Below are 20,266 nucleotides of genomic sequence, written 5' to 3'. Positions count from 1 at the left end.
ACTATGATTACACTTGATCGATGATTTGCTGTTAATCTTTTTCTTGTAAGCACTGATTTGCTCAAGCTCCCTCCCTTTCTATATCTTTTGTAATATTTCAATAACACTTTTTATTACAACTTTGTTTATGTAGACTTTGCTTAAGTCGGCCGGTGCTCAAGGAAAGCCAACAGTGTTCTTGTTAACTGACACCCAGATAAAAGAGGAGTCATTTCTTGAAGACGTTGACAGTTTGTTGAATACCGGTGAAGTCGCTAATTTGTTTGCTGTTGATGAGAAGGCTGAAATCAACGAGGTAAATTTAATTCATAATATTAACGGAATCCACAAAAAAATTTCATGATTGATCTCAGGTGTTGATACCCTGTGACAAAGATTGACTAAGGCATTATATACTTTGTGTGAGAAGGAAGAACCGCAGGATAGGCTGTCCGCCGGATTCTGTGAATCTTGCAATTAGTATAATAGAAATACGAGAATAAAATTCAGGAACAACGAGAATCAAATGTTATAGGACAAATTTTCAAATAAATCAAATTTATATGTTTTATATTTATATTTTTAACTTCCTATGTCATGTTATTCTTGTATAACATATTATCGAACGTGAAGTAGGACGGGTCATTTCTTAAAGACATCGAGTAACATATGGCTTCCATTACAGGCTGTAAGACCACTTGCCCAAGCCCATGACAAAAATGCTGATTTTTCACCATTGGCATTGTTCACATATTTTGTGAATCGATGCAAAGACAACCTACACATAATGCTTTGCATGAGCCCGATCGGCGATGCATTCAGAAACAGACTGAGGCAGTTTCCATCACTTATCAACTGTTGCACCATCGACTGGTTCCAGGTTCGTTTGTGACATTTTCGTTCATAATATTTTTGCTAACTTTTTGCTTTACTCTCCTAACAATCGTCTTAGAATATGACAGGACAATTTACGTTGACAAGATTGCATACTTGGTAATCGAACCATTCCAGTAGTGTTTTATGAAATCATAAACTACTGTATCTTGCGGTTGACGTAAGCATATCCAAAGTTCGTCCTTTCGATTTTCAACCAGGATGAAATATGCTAGAAAAATATTTAGATCGAGTTTGTTGTCGGACTATTTGCTGTTATTTATAATTTGAAAGTAGACTAGAAATTGATAGCTCTTTATTAGGTTGTTGCATTGATTTGGTAGCTGGCTTGATAGAGGTGCAATTCATATGTTACCGTCTCGTAGGAAATCGAATTTTTCTCCTGTTCGGGGTATTCCTAGCTTGTCATTCAGACTAGGTATGAATCATTTGTAATTCGTGTTGGCATTCTTCGAATCAATCACACAGTACTTCATTCGTCTTTGTATTTACAATACTCTCTATTTTTTGAATTCATTTTTGACACCTTGGTATCTTTTTTGAATTAAAATGTGTTAAGTTCATTCAGGCCATCTTTATTAAGAATCGACTCTGTATCATAATAAAATGCATTTCTTTATTTGTAGCCATGGCCTGAAGATGCTTTGGAAATGGTTGCAAACAAATTCTTAGAAAACGTTGAGATGTCTGACAACGAGAGGAAAAATGTTGTGCCAATTTGCAAAAGTTTTCATACATCTGCAATTAAATATTCACTAAGGTAGGACATTTAAATTCATATAAACGCTTTCCAAGGTTCATATTTTTTCCAATACAGCATTTCAGCTCAACTGTTTGCTTAGAATAGCAGCAACGTTTACATTGCTTTTCTAGGTTTCTTGAGGAACTTGGGCGGCACAATTACGTCACGCCAACCTCATATCTTGAGCTGATCTCTGCGTTCAAGACTTTGCTTAATCAGAAACAAACAGAGGTATGTTTATACGTTTGAGCAATAGTGACTTGAACTTCTATTTTATATTTTGCGCATCAACTAGATGGTGTATTGTTTTTTACAGCGGTACCGATATAGTGCAGAGCGAAGTATGCTTTCTAATGATAAATTCGATTTATACTTATTGGTTTTTTCTCCTACTCAGGTGCTAAAGAATAAAAGAAGATATGAAGTTGGATTAGAAAAGCTTGCTTTTGCTGCCTCTCAGGTATTACGCTACAAGAACCCACTCGCCATTTGGACACATCAATATAAATATTAAATTTTATCTGCCATTTCTTTACAAGGGACTTATGCTTAACATTGCACATTGTCTTTATTTTCCTTGACAAGAATCCAAACAAAATTGTTCTGTTATATTGAATTGATCGACCAGTCTTACCTTGGAGAGAACCATATTGATTAATGCTCTTTTCTTTTTACGCCTGGCAATCGATGCGTTGAATATCTTTCTATTTACTTTATTTACGAGGACAAATTGCTCGAACACGTAAAAATGATAAGGTTAACCACTTTTTGTAATTTCTAGGTTGCTGACATGCAAGTTGAATTAGAAGAGCTGCAACCTAAACTAGTCATTGCTTCAGACGAAAATATCAAAATGATGGCTGTATGTATCAGTTTCATTTAATCCAATTTTTAATATTACATAATCCATTAGCAACATATTATTTGTATTGTCCTATTATCAATAGTATAGTCTTGAACGAATATGCTGTCCCAGTAACTATATAGTTTTGATTGAGAGAAATGATAGCTAATTCAATTGAAATATTCTTCTCCTGTAACCATTAGGTGATTGAAAAAGAATCAACTGTTGCTGAAGCCCAGAGAGAGGTTGTGTATGCAGACGAGGCGGTGGCAAATGAACAAAAGAAGGAGGCCCAGTCCTTAAAAGATGAATGCGAGGCGGAGCTTGCAGAGGCTATTCCCGCTCTAGATGCTGCTTTGGCTGCTCTGGATACATTGAAGGTAATACTGCACTCTTGCTCGTACAATTTAAGTATCAATTATCGACCCACTTGATTTACTCGGTGGTTAACTACGAGCTATTTTGCCTCAATGTTAGATTTAAAAGATTTAAAATCTAAAGTTGAAAGAGCTACGTAAACATTCCTTTTTGATCATCTTCAACTACTCGCATCTTCTAAAAGCAATAGAAAATATTTTAATACTTCTCTGTTATCGTTTAATAAACTATGACTATTACCATTTAGCCGTAACGTCCGAAGTGTTATTGTACGAGGCAAAGAAGTATTTAGGTGTTAGAAATAAAGTTTTTCTTATATTGGGTAATGAGAAGATTTATGAAAAGGAATTTTCAATGACATGACTTTTACAGCCTGCGGATATCACCATCGTTAAAGCTATGAAGAATCCACCATCAGGAGTTAAGCTGGTTATGGCTGCCGTTTGTGTTATGAGGGACATAAAACCTGACAAAATCAACGACCCTAGTGGATCGGGACAAAAGATCCTTGATTACTGGGGACCTTCAAAGAAGCTTCTTGGTGATATGAACTTTTTGAATATACTCAGGGAATATGACAAAGACAACATCCCGGTAAGTTACAAATTGCTTTGATTGACTTTGTTTACACCAGATTTTTGATACAACAACGTAAGTTTTAGAGAGCAACGAAAAATGCAAACAAGCAAAGTGAATTTTGGTGTCAGCTCGATGAGTTATGATTCTTTCCCTTCAAATGTCATGTTTGCCACGAAGTGTATCTAAACATTTTTGCTATTACTGTTTTGATATATAGACTAGCTAAAACTTTGCTATTGCCTTATTTTGTTGCCTGGAAATGATCTCTTATTCATTGAAGACGATCCTTTTCTCTTGGAGTCGAGAATTATGCTTAAGAATCTCTATACTGTGCTTTACTCTATCAAACGTTAAGAGTTTTTATTCTTTGATCACTCTATTAACGGATGTTAGGGATATTGACTTCGGCTTAATCTTGGTAATATGGAGTGCTTGTTGGTAGACCGCTTCATGTTGCTTCGAACAGTCATCAAAGTCCAGTAGGAAGATCGATCAATATTCTCGATGCTTTTGTAGGGATTATGACGTATGCTGCACCTCTCTTGCATTTAAAGCTGAAAAATCTCATCTATATTTTTCTATTGCAGGTACATACAATGAAAAAGATAAGAACAGAATTTTCAACAAACCCAGAATTTGATCCTACTAAAGTTAGGACTGCCTCTTCAGCTGCAGAGGGTCTTTGCAAATGGGTTCAAGCCATGGAAATTTACGACAGAGTTGCTAAGGTGCGATTGTTTTTCAATGTCGAAAACATTACAATAGAAAGGTGACAATTTAGCTTGTTTCTTGACTGAATGACAATGTCTCCCCTTTAATTTGTAGATTTGAATGTTGATTTGCCAAGATGTTTTGCTTTAGGTTGTAGCGCCAAAGAAGGCAAAACTAGCAGAAGCTGAAAAATCTTTAGAAGAAACGGTCAAAATTTTAAATGCAAAAAGAGCAGAACTCAAGGAAGTGGAGGACAGGGTAGAATCTCTTAAGAATCAATTTGCGGAAATGACTGAAAAGAAAAAGCAACTGGAAATTCAGGTTCGTTTCGAAACCAACTTCAATTTTGTCTTTCACAATGATTTATTCATATTATAACAGCAACAATCCATATCATATTATAACGTGTTAACAATCTTCTGGTGGTACAAAAATTAAGAATGGCTTTGAAAAAAGCAAACATTTGACGATACTGAAGCTTTTCATCTGACACTCTTCAGAGTATGAAACGTCAGAATATAACGTGTCAATATGATTTAGGTTGATCTCTGTGCAAAGAAACTGGAGAGAGCCGAGAAGCTGATCGGAGGCCTTGGCGGTGAGAAAGAACGTTGGTCTCAAGCAGCAGAATCGCTTCAGCGATTGTTTTACAATTTGACGGGAGATGTTTTGATTTCCTCCGGTGTTATTGCATACCTTGGGGCATTCACTGCGGGATTCAGACGGCGATGTTGTGAGGAGTGGACGAAGATGTGCACGGTAATAAGCATTTGTGTAATCAAAATTTATCTGAGAAACAGTATCAAAAACTGTTGTTTCTGGTAGCTGTTCCTTTAGCAAGATGCCTCTTTTTATGCCTAGAGATTCTAAGAAAGAAGAACTTGTTTACTAATCTACTTAAGAATTTAATTTTACGAAGTTTTAGTTGTATATCACTTCTTTTGTGACGCCACATACTTACGTTCTTAGGTTACGAGAGAGGGACTTGGATTTTAATATTTCATTTCGTTTGACCCGCACCCTCTGTTGATGTGCCTTGATAAAAAAAAGGCTTTAATTCCTGCGTTTTACTTTGGAACTGAAGCTTGTGCAACTCGGAATCAATCTTCTTATGCATTTTCATTCATTTTAGGATGTGAATATACCTTGTTCCAATGAGTTTAGTCTCAGCAAGAGCTTAGGAGAACCAATTAAAATTCGTGCGTGGAATATCGCTGGCCTACCAACGGATAATTTCTCAGTTGATAACGGCGTTATTGTTGCCAATTCAAGAAGATGGTATGTCTTGCCACTTTACTTTATTAAATATTTCCATTTGAATATGCCTTTCTAGGCAGCGCTAAATATTTCCTAACGTTTAACCTATCCTCACTCTAATGACAATATTTTTTCTTAACTTTTGAAAGTTTATAGCTAAAAATGTTATTAATTGTTATTTTTTGACGAAATTGATATCTTTGTCGTTTTGGTTTCTAAAGGTGCAAATTTCTTAAATCACGTTTGCGTAACGATGAAAATGCTCTTTCTTTAGGCCGTTAATGATTGATCCGCAAGGGCAAGCTAACAAGTGGGTGAAAAACTCTGAAAAAGATAATCAATTAAATGTAAGTGGATATTCTTCAAGCCTTTATTGTAATGAATATGAATCACATTGCTTCGTCGAATAAAATGGCTGATCATCAGTAGTTAGACTATCAATTTTTAGTCATCATCACAATTTCCAAACCTTTAATGTCAGGCCACTGTTTTGTCTCTTGCTGTTCGTGACAGTTCTATTATCCAAGTTTCCACTTATCGGAACCACCATTGTTACATGAAAGTAATTTTAGATGATGGTATGTTTCAATGAGGAGAAAAAGAACAGAGTATAAACTAAAATACTTGACATCAAATTACAAGCTTTAGACGATTGATCAAAAATACCCGACTATCTAGCGGCAGTTGCTGTTCGATCTGTCGATTCACTGGAGTTGTTATTCACTTTCAGGTGATAAAATTATCCGATGCAGATTATGTGCGCACCCTTGAAAACAGTATTCAGTTTGGAACTCCTGTTCTTCTTGAGAATGTTGGTGAAGAACTGGACCCAACCTTGGAACCATTGCTTCTTAAACAAACCTTCAAGCAAGGTAAAAAGTTGTCTTTACATCTCTGCAAAACATGTTCAGGGCAAATGTTTAGCTGAAAATTTCCATTGATCAAAGACATTTTTTCATCTTAGAAAATCTTCTATAATAGTTCTAGATGTTATTTTCTTTGCGAAAGTTTTTAACCGTTATTAGGTGGGTTTGTTTGTTCAACCAACTGACTGATTGCCTCAACAAGCTGTCTTTCTGTTGACTCTGTGCAAAGGAACTTTCTTACACTGTACTCATTGTAGTTTATTTAGAGAATTCTCATTTAAAGTATAAAATTGCCTTACTCTTTTTATCGTTAGCTGGAGTTATGTGCATCCGTCTTGGTGAAAATGTCATAGAATACTCCGAAGATTTCAGATTGTATATCACTACGAAACTGCGAAACCCACACTATCTTCCTGAGATTGCAACCAAAGTAACCCTAGTAAACTTTATGATAACACCAGAAGGTTTAGAAGATCAACTTCTTGGCATTGTAGTTGCGAAAGAAAGGTAATCCCCTCTGTAACTTCGGTTTGTCTTAAAATCTTTGTAAATATGCTGTTGTATAACTATAACTGTTTTTCCACGGCATTAAGGCATAACATTTATTTTTCTTGCTTAGTCCTTGTTTGTATTTTTGTATGTAGATATTTCCTTTGACAAGGAACAGCTGTATTCATTGACATTGTGAAATTTTGATATTTTTTGAATTTATTACAAGAATTCATGTTACAAGATTCATTGGTATTTTAATTCTAAGGCCTGAGTTGGAAGAAGAGAGGCAGGCTTTGATCGTCCAAAGTGCATCAAACAAAAAGCAGCTGAAAGAAATCGAGGACAAGATTCTGGAAACGCTCTCGTCTTCAGAAGGGAATATCTTAGAAGATGAATCTGCCATTAAAATTTTGGACTCTTCGAAGGTATTTTTATTTCAGGGTATTGCCCATATATTTACTAGAATAGTTTTTTCTAAATCTAGCGAGAGTGTGAAATATGTTTCAAAAGTCAGGGAATCTTTATGAAATTATCGATGAAATAGTTAATAATGAGTTTTTCTTTCATCTCTGTTTATAGTTATTGTTAATTATCTACGACTATAAATTTTCTACCATCATGAACTTCAATTTTTGGTTTTCTGTTTTGATAAGGTAAAAGTGAAGATGTAGCAGTTGAAGGAAATCGCGATCATACTCATCACTGTTTTTAAAACGCATTCCATTTCCAATGTCACAATTTTTTTAATGGGTGCTTGTTTTTTTATAGTCGCCCTCGTGTTTCTCTTAAATGATGTTTCTCAAAACCCACGTAGAATATGTACGTATGTTTGTCTCTTAGTATCTTTTAAAACTTCACTTTTGAAATACTTGCCTAAATGAAATTTCCTTTCTGTTTCCAGATCCTCTCTGATGAAATAAACAAGAAACAAAAGGTAAGGCTTTCTATATAAGGGGTTTAACTGATAAAATCTTGATATTTTTTTGAATATTTCGACCATAACTTGAAAACAGATGACTTAACAACACATGCCATACCCTGCTTTTTGTTTTTGCAAGCTTTTCAAATTTATTCTCTTTCTGTTAATTTGTTTGCGATTCTTGCAGTAATCCATTTTTTCTGTATTTTTTGTAGATCGCTGAGGAAACCGAGAAGAAAATAAACCAGTCTCGTTTAGGCTATCGGCCTATCGCAGCTCACTCTTCCGTGTTGTTTTTCTCCATCACTGATCTTCCTAACATTGATCCGATGTATCAGTATTCGCTCACGTGGTTTGTCAATCTCTTCATCTCATCGATACATGACAGGTAATTGCATCTTATCAATCTTCTAAACCTTTTTTGATATGGCTGAATTGAAATGTCATTTCCGTACAGTCGAAACGGCATTCTTGTTTGTTGAAGCTCTTGAAATTTCTTACTAAATCTACTCCAGCACTACCTGTAGGATAAACCCGTTTTAAATGCCCTGTCTTTTCTCCTTTAAAAGGAAACCAACATTATATAGTATGAAAAATTAGCTAACTCTCACATAATTTATCGTTGACTTTGACAAGAGGGTGGTTTACCATGTAAGTTATAAGGTCCAGCTTGTCTTTACGTCACTCGTACATCGAAGTAGCAATCTCTGTTAAAGCAGAAGCAGTTTCAGAAATATCTATTTGCAAAGCAAGGCTATTTAAAAAGATACATCTTAAGGTTATAATAATGCTCGATTGTAATGAGGCATGCAAGTTTATGTAAAATATTGTATGCCATAGTTAATTGTACGTGGCTATGACCTTGCTTAAGGATCTTTTTGTACTATCAAGATCGAATAGTTCAATATTGAGAAGAGTAAATCAGTTTAGAAGATCAGTTTAAGAAATTGATATTTTCAAGTAGTTTGTATTTCTGAACTTTCTTTCTAGCAACAAGTCGAAAATTTTAGAAAGAAGACTGCGATACCTAACCGATCATTTTACATATAACCTATACTGCAATGTTTGCCGCTCTCTTTTTGAGAAAGACAAGTTGCTGTTCTCTTTGGTTCTCTGCTCTAATATTCTCTTGTAAGTATGATTGACTTTGATAAAAAATGCGACAACAATTCATCCTATTATCTTTAAGGGCTGTTTCATCTGAAATTATGCATGATATGTTTGAAACATATTCACTTAATGATTTTGTTCTGAACGTCTTTCGTGTTAAGATTCTAAATTCCCAATTTCTATTTTATACACCCAGCTCTATTACTCATTTCATTTTGAGTATATTTCAAATTTTGAGTATATCTCATTATCTCATTTTGCAAATTCCTTCCAATTTTTTCTCTTATGACATTCTGAACCATCATTTAACGATATTTTCTAGACCAAAACATGAGTTGGACTATGAAGAGTTCATATTCTTTTTAACTGGAGGTGTTGGCCTGGAGAATAAGGTAAGTCAAACCTAGCCAACTGAAACTTTTTCTCGGCTCTTTTTCCTTTCTGCATGCAAGCAGAGTTTAATGGTATCTTTTTATATACGCTCGACTAGCTTATTGGAATCATACTTAAATGTAATATATGTAGCACATAGAATGTACTTTGTGCTATCTACGTTTTATTTGATTAGGACTTTCATTTTTTACCAGATTCCGAATCCTGATTCAAGTTGGTTGTCCGATAAATCTTGGGATGAAATCTGCAGGATGTGTGATCTTCCTGGATTCAAAGGACTCAGGTACTGTTAATCGTCCACTTTAGCGTATTCATTTATTTTCTCAGCAGCCCTTGCCACATCATGATCTGATGTTTCTTTTAACCTTTCCATTCATGAGGTCTTTTCTAATCTTTTTGCTTTTCATATTTGTATTGTAATCTCAATATAACTTGTGGCATTTTCTTCTTCATACAGAGATAGCTTCATATCAACCGTGTCGGATTGGAAAGGTATTTTTGACAGCAAGGAGCCTCAGAAGCAAATTCTGCCGACCCCTTGGAACGAAAAATTGACTGATTTTCAAAGAATGACTGTCATTCGATGCCTTCGCCCTGATAAGGTAAAAGCTTAAGCAATGTGAATTTCGATCCAGATCGTATTGTTTTCATGCTTCTGTAAACTTTTATTTTTAGTCAATGTGTGTCAAACGTTCGTTGCTGTGCATTTGTCTGAAATCTGATTCTGAAGTTCTTCAATACGTTGATTATGATTATGCCGTTTATAATTTAACTTTGCTTTCTTTGTTATCCAATATTTATGCTCATAGCTCCCTTCTATTATTGCTTGTTAGTATCGTGATTTCTTATCCTAGGTGGTGCCGTTAGTTAAGAATTTTGTAGAAGAAAAACTTGGGCGTCATTTCATCCAGCCACCGCCTTTTGACCTGGCAAAAAGTTATGCTGATTCAAACCAATGTTCTCCTTTGATTTTCATTTTGTCTCCCGGTGCAGATCCCATGGCTGGTATGTATCAGTCATTTTCTCAATATAAGTGGTTTCTTTCACGATGTAGCTACTACAAGACTTGTCCTGCATCTTCTAGAAGAATCTTCCCTTTATCATACAGAGCAGTGTGGAATTTTCCTTCTATTTTGAAAATTATTCAGTGTACAATATTACTTTGCGGAGATAAACTGGCAATACACTTTATTTACAAGGGCTTAGTCATTGAACAATTTCTTATTCTTGGCCATCGAATATTTATCAGATCTTTAGTACGTTAAGCTGAGCTACAAATCTAAAGAGTCGTCAGTATAATTAAATACAAAAAGGCTTTTAAAGCAACATAAAAGCAATTTTTCTTTGAAAATCATACCATTTCTGAGTTCCCAATTTCAAAAAAGGCTCTCACTAGTGTCTAACGATATTTTTTGTGAACCAAACGAGCCATTCATATAGCCAGTATCCATCCTCTTGATAGCCAACATCACAATTGCTATTTTTCAAATAATTCTTGTTTTCTTTGCATGTATCCTTCATCTTGTCTTTATTCTTCTTGTAAAGACGTATGAAATTTTATACGGTCTTCTGCAACATTTTTTATTTTTTTCAAGGCCTAATGAAATTTGCTGCTGATAAAGGTTTTAGTGGCGATAAATTCAATGCAATCTCGCTTGGCCAAGGACAGGTATAAACAATAGCTTTTTTAAATTCGCTATGTTGCCAGTCGCCATAACATCAATCGTCTGTGTTTGCCAAGTAAGTTTTCTCTACGTCATTAAACCTTGCTCTATTTTCAACCAAGGGCCCTATTGCTGCCAAAATGATACAAGACGCTGTTGCCAATGGAACCTGGGTTGTTCTCCAAAACTGTCACTTAGCTGTGTCATGGATGTCCCAACTCGAGAAGATTTGTGAAGATCTAACCATGGATACAACACATTCTGACTTCCGTCTCTGGTTAACAAGCTACCCGTCTGATAAGGTATGCTATTACAGAATCTTCTTAGATGCATCTACTTTTTTTTAAATACACAAGGACTTGTAGACAAGGTGACAGGGTAGGGACCATTCAGGTATTCAAAAAGGCTCTTAAGAATTGACAATCTTCTCTTTCTATGTTTTTTGCAAAAGGCCTGTTTTAAACTTTAGTTATGACATTAAGTTGCCAATGTAAAGGTTCTAAAACAACCTATCAAGAGGAGAGAATAAATAATTATTTTATTTATTTCAAGTTTTTTTCCACTTCAAATTTTTTGATCAGTTAATCTTCGTTGCAGTTTCCTGTCACAGTCCTTCAAAATGGCGTCAAAATGACAAATGAGCCTCCAACTGGTCTGCGACAGAATCTCTTGCAGTCTTACTTGTCCGATCCCATTTCAGATGCAACTTTTTTTGCTGGATGCCAACAGAAAGACCTGGTAATTCTCACAATCTGTTTTGGGAACAACATTTAATAATTTCTTAAAGATCCCTGTCCACAGCTTCATTGTCTATGCTCAATTAATTGTTTTTTTTTGCATTTTTTCCGACTTTTGAAGGTTTAAATTCTTAAAATTATGTCAATTGTAGAAAATTTTACAGTAGCCTGACACCAAACAATGTTTGTCTGGCAAAAACACCATCGACGTGTTGTATCTATTTTCAATGAGCGATCTTATGAAACGGTCTATTCTATTCAAAAATTCAATGGAATCAAAACCATTTAATTCATAACATATTTTGTTATATCCTCTTTTTATTTGCTTGTAAACACTTTTCTCATCAATTTGTTCCATTTCATCAACATATCACATCACATAGCTTGATCTGTATTGAATTATATTTGATAAAGAAATTTTCTGCATTGCAAGGTAGTGAATACCTTTTGTATGCAAGATGTTTTTCTCATCTATAGGCTTGGGAAAAACTTCTATTTGGCCTCTGCTTTTTCCACGCCGTCGTGCAGGAACGAACAAAATTCGGACCAATGGGCTGGAACATTCCTTACGGATTCAATGAATCGGACCTCAGGATCAGTGTCAGACAGTTGCAGGTACTTTGCTTCGGATTTCTAGATTGTGTCAAATTTTTATACTTCTTGCTATGATAACACACAACATATTTTTGGTTATTTATGAAATCTTCTCTATTTCTTCTTTTTACTAGTTTGAATAAATTCAAATATCTAAATAAATTTATCATATTTATGCAGCATTTTTTGTACAAACACGTAACGTCTTTTGCTTCCCAAATCCAAAAATGTTTTGCAGTTTCTTCTTCCCTACTTTGCAGATGTTCATAAATGAGTACGAACAGATCCCATTTGATGCTTTGACCTATTTGACTGGAGAGTGCAACTATGGTGGCCGAGTGACAGATGACAATGACAGGTAACCTGCTACTCAGTTAATCAAAATGAAAATTGATGTCAGCTGTATTAATACGAAAGTTTAGGGTAATTTTCCAACTGAATAAAAATAATTCATTATAGTTTCTAAAACTTCAATCGAATTATAAACAGAGCCTAGTTTTACATTAAATTGATTTTGAAATTCAATTTTTCAACATATTGGATTCTCATTGTCGTTTTGCTCTGTTCCTTTCTATTGCTCTTTATCTAAACTTATTGCAAGATTCTTAGAATCCGGCGCACAGCCTATCCAGTGCATCTTTCTTCTTACATGTTTTAAAAACATAAGGCAAAACTGTAGCAAAATTTTGTGGCTAGTATAGTCGGAAAATTTAAGTGAATCCACGATAAAGAAAATAGAGAACAGAATGAGGAGGGGGTGTTACCCCGTCAACTGTTTTGGCAACACCTGTGATAATTTAGTATGTTGATCGTGGAATAAGATAATCGACTTGCATAACTGTTTATTAGTAATAGATTTTCATCTGATCGCATTTTAATACCCCTAGGCGCTGCCTGATGAGCATACTCGCTGACTTCTATAACTCAGATGTTATAACTGATCCGAAATATAAGTTTTCACCAAGTGGTACTTATTTTGCACCGCCAAAGGGAACATACGAAGACTACATCGAGTTTATCAAGGTAGGGGAATTCTGATGAAAAACTTCGAATCAAGATACAGTTATTGTTATAATTAAATACAATTCGTGTTAACATATATGACCTATTTTTGTGTCCTTATTACCCTTGTCAAAGAATTCCTTATAACAAGTAAAATTTTTTTTTGAAGCTATGTTGCAGAAACAATGTTATACCTCATTTCTTTCGTATTTTCAGGAACTGCCAATGACACAATATCCAGAAGTGTTTGGTATGCACGACAATGTTGACATTGCAAAGGATCTGAGAGAAACGAAACTCGTAAGCTATAGAGTCAGATTTCATAATATAAAACATTAAAAGACGAATAAGCTTCTGAGCTTTTTTGGTTTTAGATTAATCACAACAAGATGCAATTCTCGAAATCTTTGTTTTCATTATTTGACACTGAAGATCGTAATTTGCGTATATTTTTAGATATACCTAATATTGTTGCAATCAATAATCAAGACTCCAATATTAAAGTGTAATGAGTTATATTGTTGCAATTTATAGTCAAGTCTACAATATTAAAGTGTAATGCGTCAAAAATTATCATATCCTAACTTTGCAGCTGTTTGATTCGGTTTTGTTGACTCAAAGTCAAGGAAGAGGCGGTGGATCAGGAAAAAAGACTGAAGAAACTTTATTGGAAATCGCCAGTGACATTCTTTCAAAGGTAGAAATAGTACTAAACGTCATATTATTTCAAGAAATAGGTATCTTGCTTTTATCATTGCACTTCTGCGGGCATGCCAATTAAGACCATATTAGTCTATTGGATCGACCGTCTTAAGTAATTTTGAACTCTATGTTGAAATTCCACTGGATGAATTACAATTGGAGACTAGCATTTATTTAATCTTTATACATTTTTTTCCATTTTCTAAGATCTTCGGGATATACACTTTTTCCTAAACAAGTCTTTTTTTACTTTCCTAGCACTATGGTGAATGCATATACATTTTAATGTTTGTTTTGGATTTTAAAACATTTATGAACCAGTACATTTCTTGTATATTATGAAGATTCTCACTTTGATTAAATGCAATCATTGGCTTTGAAAATATGTTGCAGGTTATTCAAGACCTTATGATCTCATTATTTATAAATATTTCTTTCCTAATGCAGTTGCCTAAAGACTTTGATCTTGAATCTGCAAAAGGGAAGTATCCGGTTGTATATGAAGAAAGTATGAACACAGTGCTGGTACAAGAAATGGAAAGATTTAATAGGTAATTCAGAATTCTACCGTGACCGATTATTCGTACACGAACTTCATCAGTCAGTAAGAATGGAAAGTTGATTTACGCACTCGATTATTTTCAATTTTCTAAGAGAGTAAGGCAGTTAACTTAATTCTGTCACCCTTTGATAGATAGTAAGTATCGTTTATATTTAACAGACCATCCAGCGCAACACTCATAATTTTGTATTTTCCATCTGTTTCTAGGCTTTTAGATGTTATCCGATCAAGTCTTATCAATCTTCAGAAGGCAATCAAAGGTTTAGTGGTCATGTCATCAAGTTTGGAGCAAGTGTCTGCCAGCCTTATTGTTGGAAAGGTAATTTGTTAAACGCATAACAAATTGATAATTTCTAAATTTGTTTTGACTCTCTTTTGACATTTTGAAGGAGGACCTGTATGCCTAAATTACATTTAATGTCATAAATTGTCTCTTAAAGCTATACCCTTTTGTGGTATTTCAATACTTAATTTTTTTGTCCTCAATCTAAGCTGTACAATAACTTTAGAGCATCTTTGGTTTCCAATGCTGTTATTTCTCTCTAAGTACCGTTGCTTTTGTACACAAGTGATTGCAACTGTTTGGCTGATTACTAGGTCAATTAATATCGCCCTGAGTTTGACATATTCTTCAAAGTAACATTGTCTTTTCTTTTGAACCAGAATTTCCGATCTTCTACCGCATACAAGAATCCTTTTTTCTTATGCTAAGGTCTTCAACATGACTATTATTACAATTTTCTAATACATTGCTTCTTTAAAGCTTATCCTAGATTTCCTTTCGCATTCAAGGTACCTGATTTTTGGGCAAAGAGCTCCTATCCAAGTTTAAAGCCCCTAGGCAGTTACATAACAGATTTCCTGGCAAGAATCAAATTTCTGCAGGTACAGAATTTTTACGTCATATCTCCTGTCTTTTTATCTTCTATATCCTGATAAATGAACATTGATATTTTGTAAGTATTCATAGATTTGAGCGGAATCAAACAATTTTGATTAGTTTTCGCGTTTTATATGCAAAAATCATGCATAGTTGTAGTTAAAAACATATTTAGAGACTTGTAGTTACCTGTCATATTGTTTTACCCTCATTTGTCATAATGTGTTCATTTTACCTTAAAATTTCTTATCTTTTCAGGATTGGTTTGATCATGGAAAACCGTCCGTCTTTTGGTTGTCTGGTTTCTATTTCACGCAGGTAAGAAATATTTCAATGCTCCACATAAACTCACATTTTGACAAGAGGTATGAATTGATTAAAAGATGAATTTACTCATCTAATTTTTCAAAGTCGGTGTCATTGTTTCTATAAATGGGAAAGGTTGACATCAACGAATAATATTTAAGCGGAACTCAATGTAGCCATGACCAGCTGGTCAATTGTTAGCAAGAATGTCATTACTTTGTTGGATTTGACCAATAACGATATTATAACTACAAATAACAACAGATTCTCTAAAGGCAATACAGTTTTTGCTAAATTAAGATTCCTTCAATCCAAATACAGATATTTTGTCCTGGAATTGGTGTCTTTTGTGGTTTTTATTCTAAGGTCACGTCAAAGTGCCATTGCCATAAATACCAGAGTTTCCCTTGTTTTGATTGCCAAATCTGTCCACTAAACTTTCACAGTTTGGTAGACTTTGCTTTGTTGTTTGTTTTTCGCCTTTCTTTTGTAAATTTCTCGTTCCTTATTCCCAGGCTTTTTTGACCGGTGCAAAGCAAAATTTCGCAAGAAAATACACGATCCCAATAGATTTACTTGGTTTTGAATTTGAGGTATAGTCTATTTTTCATTTTATTGTGCCATTTCATCAAGATTACATGATCAAGCAGTTTTACTTCCAAGAAGACAATCGAATTTGATGTATTTTATTTTAAGATCAAATCTTTCATGAAAGTAGATTTACAATGTATATTTTTCAGTTTATAAGTGTATTGTGTTATCTTTGGAACCCTTTATTTCAAAAATCAAATGGAAAACAAATGGAGACGGTTTTTTGGTTCCAACGCACCTACAATCCTTGCCAAAACTAACTGGAACGCCTTCCCATTGCAGCATGCAAATAAACAAAGCAAGTCTAAAACTACCTTACCAAAATATCACTGCCGCTTCAAAAATTTCGACCCCCTCCCCCCGTACAATGTTGATTTATTTTCTCAATACTTTCATACAGCTTTCAGTGAAGAAATTTTTACCTTCAGGATCAAAACAGCCCAATTGAACAACATTGTGATAGGGGGTAGGGGGGGGGGAGTTTCAAAAAAAGCTTCAGCTTTGCGCAAGTGTTCAAACAATTTTGGCAAGGATTGTAGGCCTTCTTGACCTCTACAATCCTATTTCTGTTTCAAATGCTGCATTGAGTTAAGCTCAAAGAACTCGAACCAGTACACATCTGTCCTTGTGGCCAGTGACAACAGTGTCACCCACTACGTCACAAGAGCGATTCAATGCAAATAGCCTGTTTATCTTCCTTGTCATTTGTTATTTTACAACTTTCGTACTTCAATAATTATTTCCGTCTTTTTGTTGACTGCTAATCACTGTTAATAATCATTGCAAATATTTTATTATTCGTATTTCTATTGATGCAATGAATGCACAAAATATTATGTAGTATTTCACAGACAATTGTTAGGCATTTAAAAGTTAATATTTTAAGAATTATGATGTCATAAAAATTCTATATGCTCAATGAATTTTAATATCAGGTCTTGCCCCGTGATACGTCATCAGAAGCACCAGATGATGGAGTTTATGTCATTGGGTTGTTCTTAGAAGGCGCTAGATGGGATAGAGAAGGGTAAATCTTTTTTATTTTTGAAATATTCTAAATTTCGTAAGATTCAGCCATGTAGATAATGGTAAGAGATCCACTGGACCACAACTGTCAAAGTTTTTTAAATGCTCTTTGAAGAGTTTTTTGTGACAAGTTTTTGAAATTATTCTTGAGAAAAGGAAGTTACAGAATTATTCAACAAACATATAGGGTGCTGAAAAATAAAAAACTCAAGAATCCTATATCTACTCATATATTCATCTGTAGCTTCACAATTGGGAATACTTCTGTTGATATTTTATTGAATACAAAATTTCTTTATTAACTAAGCCAGTTTTTGCTAACAGAAGCTCTTAAACTTGTTTCAGTGGCGTGGTTGCTGAGTCTCTGCCGAAGGTACTTCATGATGCAATGCCAATTATTTGGATCAAACCAGGTATGAAATTACATACGAACAAATTGGTTTTTCTCATCAGTGTAGGACAGAAAGACTTATTTGCCCTACTCTTTTTGCTCCTTGAAACATCTACAACTTTAGCCCCTAATAAGCACGTTGCTCTGTTTTTTACATAAGTAAATGTTACAATACAAGTTTACTAGTAACTCTACATACAAAAAGACTTTACAATATTACACGGACGATACCACGTTGCTTGGTCAGCAGTCAATAGTCAATAGTCAAATTCGAGTTGTCTATCTATTTGCTTTGATATCAGACTTGCTTCATTCTAGGAAAAGTTAGCGAGTTCAAGAAAACGCTTTCCTATTCTTGTCCTGTATACAAAACAAGTGCCAGAAGAGGGACTCTATCAACAACTGGTCATTCGACAAATTACGTGTTACCTATATCACTAGCAACGAACCAACCAGAGAGCCATTGGGTTAAACGTGGTGTCGCCTTACTTTGCCAGCTTGATGACTAATGACTACAAGCTTAATCATAGACTACGTTATGCCTTACACGAAACGGTGGCATTTGTTAATACTCTGTATTTGTATGATAATGGTTTTAGAGTTGCTAATTTCATGACCTGTATTATTAATTAAATAGCTGTTGTAAATTATGCATATTAATGTTGTATCCTTTGAGGTATGGTCACTTGCGTGCGAAATCCTTGCAAGCCAGAATACCTACCACAGTCGTCCACAGGACACGAAAATGCTTCAGTCTGCCTTCGTAGTTTGATTTGCGAGAATAAAGAATCCACAAAATTAGCATAATTAATCTTGCATCTTACAGTTTTCCATCTATTTGCTAAGAAGCACCCCTGCCTTTGTTCTCGTTTCATTTCTACGAGGATTGTTACTATTTCCCATTCAACTTTCCGAAAGAACTGTATCCATCTTGATTTTGAATCGGTATTACCCTCCGATAAAAAGCTTGTTTAGTGAGAAGTTGTCTATCTATTTACTTAAAAGGCTTCTTACTTCAAGAATTCCGATGAAAAAGCACAGATTGACTAGTCTGAAAAGTCATTCCCCCTTTTTATGCTAGTTTAAAGTTATTTTACAAGTGGGGTTTTTTGACATGCTTCTGTAAATATGATATACTGATTTAGGTTAAACTTGTTTTAACGTTTAAGCTTGATAATTCTTTATGACATGGAATTTGATGTAAATGTTGATATATGGATTTCAAGACTCGACTTTCTGTGATGCATCAGTTCTTTGCTTTTCCATCAGTTGAGCTCAAAAGGGATCTTGGGATATTGGTAGGGTCCTAGCAACCTTGTGCACAGATTTTCACAGCAAACTGACGAAATCTTTTCCACTATATTTTTGCTTCTTTGAGCTCTTACCACTCGATTATTCTGAATATTAAGCCCTGGCAAAACGACTAAACATTTCACTAAACATTTCGCTCAACTTTTGTTTAGCCAAAAGTTAAGTAAAAAGTTTAGTCGTTTTGCCACCCAGTTTAGTGTTGTTTAGTCGTGTTAAGTGCTGTTGAGCAAAGTTTGATCTTGGTCCAAAACGTTTGGCGTTGTTTAGTGTTGTTTAGCAAATGTTTAGTCGTTTTGCCACCAATTAAACATTTGTTGTGATCGCGCAGGCGCTCTAGCCATGGAAATCTGAAGGTTTTCGTCTGTTTTCGTTGGTTTTCCTGTCTCTACGTGACCCAAAAAGCCGTTATGAGACATCTGCAGATCTCGTTGTACACCCCTGTGTCTTCTTCAACAGTCAACTTTGTTATCAATGAGTTAAAAAGTCTTTTCTTTCCCCGTCGCTTCAACCAATTCGTATTTTTATCCACTGCTTGTGCATGCAACAAAATAAACCAAAAGCAAATTCCTATGCAACTTAGACAGCGTCTTAGACAGCTTGCAGTTCAAAAAAGTTGAGTGAAGGATAGTGAAAAGTTTAGTCACGTTTTGCCACCCTCGTTAAACTTCGCTCAACTTCACTGCACAAAAGTTGAATGAAATGTTTAGTGAAATGTTTAGTCGTTTTGCCAGGGCTTTAAATCCAAGAACGGGAATATCTGACCTAAGGTCTCACATTATAAAGGAAACAAAAATATTTGGCTTGCTTTGTTCTGTTGCCAGTTAACAAGTACAGTTTCCTTTTCAAGCAGATACTTTGCATTCTTTTTTGGCAAATTACTTAATTTCTCTGTATTTTGCATGCTTTTCACAGCTAAACCCCCAGTGTGACAGAATCAGTCAGGCATGTAAATGCGATGTTACTGTACCTCTGCTTTAAGTTCCTTATTTGTATTTCTTAGACTTCAAAGATAACAGGAAAGTCACCAGTAATCCTCTAAACCATATCTATTTTGTTAGCAAACCAAGCTAAACTGTGATTTATCTTTCATGACGTGAAATGACAGCATTTTCACAGCACTGGTCCTTAACATATTCAACAGGCAGAATTTCTTTACTTCTCTGACCCCAAACCAAAGCTTAGCTGTCACATTGAGTTTTGTTGCGAATGTTTTGTTTGTTTAGTTTCCTCTCGGATGTATTTAGAACATTTTGCATATTCAAGCACTTGCTTGCATTATCTGCATATGCTTTGAAGATTAGACAGTGCACCGATGCCAAATTACAATCCTTATCAA

General features: G+C 34.8%; 1 protein-coding gene across 1 annotated transcript in view; it reads left to right on the top strand.

The window, feature by feature from the left end:
- LOC135685889 (dynein axonemal heavy chain 12-like) overlaps window positions 1-18,838 on the top strand; it is a 40,827-nt gene extending 21,989 nt beyond the window's left edge. The window contains exons 37-75 of the mRNA XM_065201981.2: window positions 134-295; window positions 665-859; window positions 1,500-1,633; window positions 1,747-1,846; window positions 2,013-2,075; window positions 2,397-2,477; window positions 2,663-2,839; window positions 3,210-3,431; window positions 4,004-4,144; window positions 4,278-4,448; window positions 4,668-4,886; window positions 5,260-5,405; window positions 5,659-5,731; window positions 6,115-6,256; window positions 6,565-6,757; window positions 7,008-7,167; window positions 7,644-7,676; window positions 7,877-8,049; window positions 8,652-8,792; window positions 9,094-9,163; window positions 9,359-9,447; window positions 9,622-9,766; window positions 10,019-10,169; window positions 10,760-10,833; window positions 10,951-11,130; window positions 11,426-11,566; window positions 12,043-12,180; window positions 12,420-12,517; window positions 13,047-13,182; window positions 13,378-13,461; window positions 13,754-13,858; window positions 14,311-14,414; window positions 14,633-14,744; window positions 15,218-15,310; window positions 15,564-15,623; window positions 16,127-16,204; window positions 17,138-17,229; window positions 17,574-17,641; window positions 17,938-18,838. Coding sequence (XP_065058053.2) covers window positions 134-295; window positions 665-859; window positions 1,500-1,633; window positions 1,747-1,846; window positions 2,013-2,075; window positions 2,397-2,477; window positions 2,663-2,839; window positions 3,210-3,431; window positions 4,004-4,144; window positions 4,278-4,448; window positions 4,668-4,886; window positions 5,260-5,405; window positions 5,659-5,731; window positions 6,115-6,256; window positions 6,565-6,757; window positions 7,008-7,167; window positions 7,644-7,676; window positions 7,877-8,049; window positions 8,652-8,792; window positions 9,094-9,163; window positions 9,359-9,447; window positions 9,622-9,766; window positions 10,019-10,169; window positions 10,760-10,833; window positions 10,951-11,130; window positions 11,426-11,566; window positions 12,043-12,180; window positions 12,420-12,517; window positions 13,047-13,182; window positions 13,378-13,461; window positions 13,754-13,858; window positions 14,311-14,414; window positions 14,633-14,744; window positions 15,218-15,310; window positions 15,564-15,623; window positions 16,127-16,204; window positions 17,138-17,229; window positions 17,574-17,641; window positions 17,938-18,128 — 4,935 coding nt within the window. The 3' untranslated portion in view covers window positions 18,129-18,838. The remainder of the gene's footprint in view (window positions 1-133; window positions 296-664; window positions 860-1,499; window positions 1,634-1,746; window positions 1,847-2,012; window positions 2,076-2,396; window positions 2,478-2,662; window positions 2,840-3,209; window positions 3,432-4,003; window positions 4,145-4,277; window positions 4,449-4,667; window positions 4,887-5,259; window positions 5,406-5,658; window positions 5,732-6,114; window positions 6,257-6,564; window positions 6,758-7,007; window positions 7,168-7,643; window positions 7,677-7,876; window positions 8,050-8,651; window positions 8,793-9,093; window positions 9,164-9,358; window positions 9,448-9,621; window positions 9,767-10,018; window positions 10,170-10,759; window positions 10,834-10,950; window positions 11,131-11,425; window positions 11,567-12,042; window positions 12,181-12,419; window positions 12,518-13,046; window positions 13,183-13,377; window positions 13,462-13,753; window positions 13,859-14,310; window positions 14,415-14,632; window positions 14,745-15,217; window positions 15,311-15,563; window positions 15,624-16,126; window positions 16,205-17,137; window positions 17,230-17,573; window positions 17,642-17,937) is intronic.
- Window positions 18,839-20,266: the final 1,428 nt, after the last annotated feature.

This window comes from Rhopilema esculentum, chromosome 6 (assembly GCF_057945365.1).
Source record: "Rhopilema esculentum isolate cy_ngs chromosome 6, ASM5794536v1, whole genome shotgun sequence".
Lineage (NCBI taxonomy): Eukaryota > Metazoa > Cnidaria > Scyphozoa > Rhizostomeae > Rhizostomatidae > Rhopilema > Rhopilema esculentum.
The sequence above is the reverse complement of the archived record's forward strand: the minus strand, read 5'-3'. Positions and strand labels throughout refer to the sequence as shown.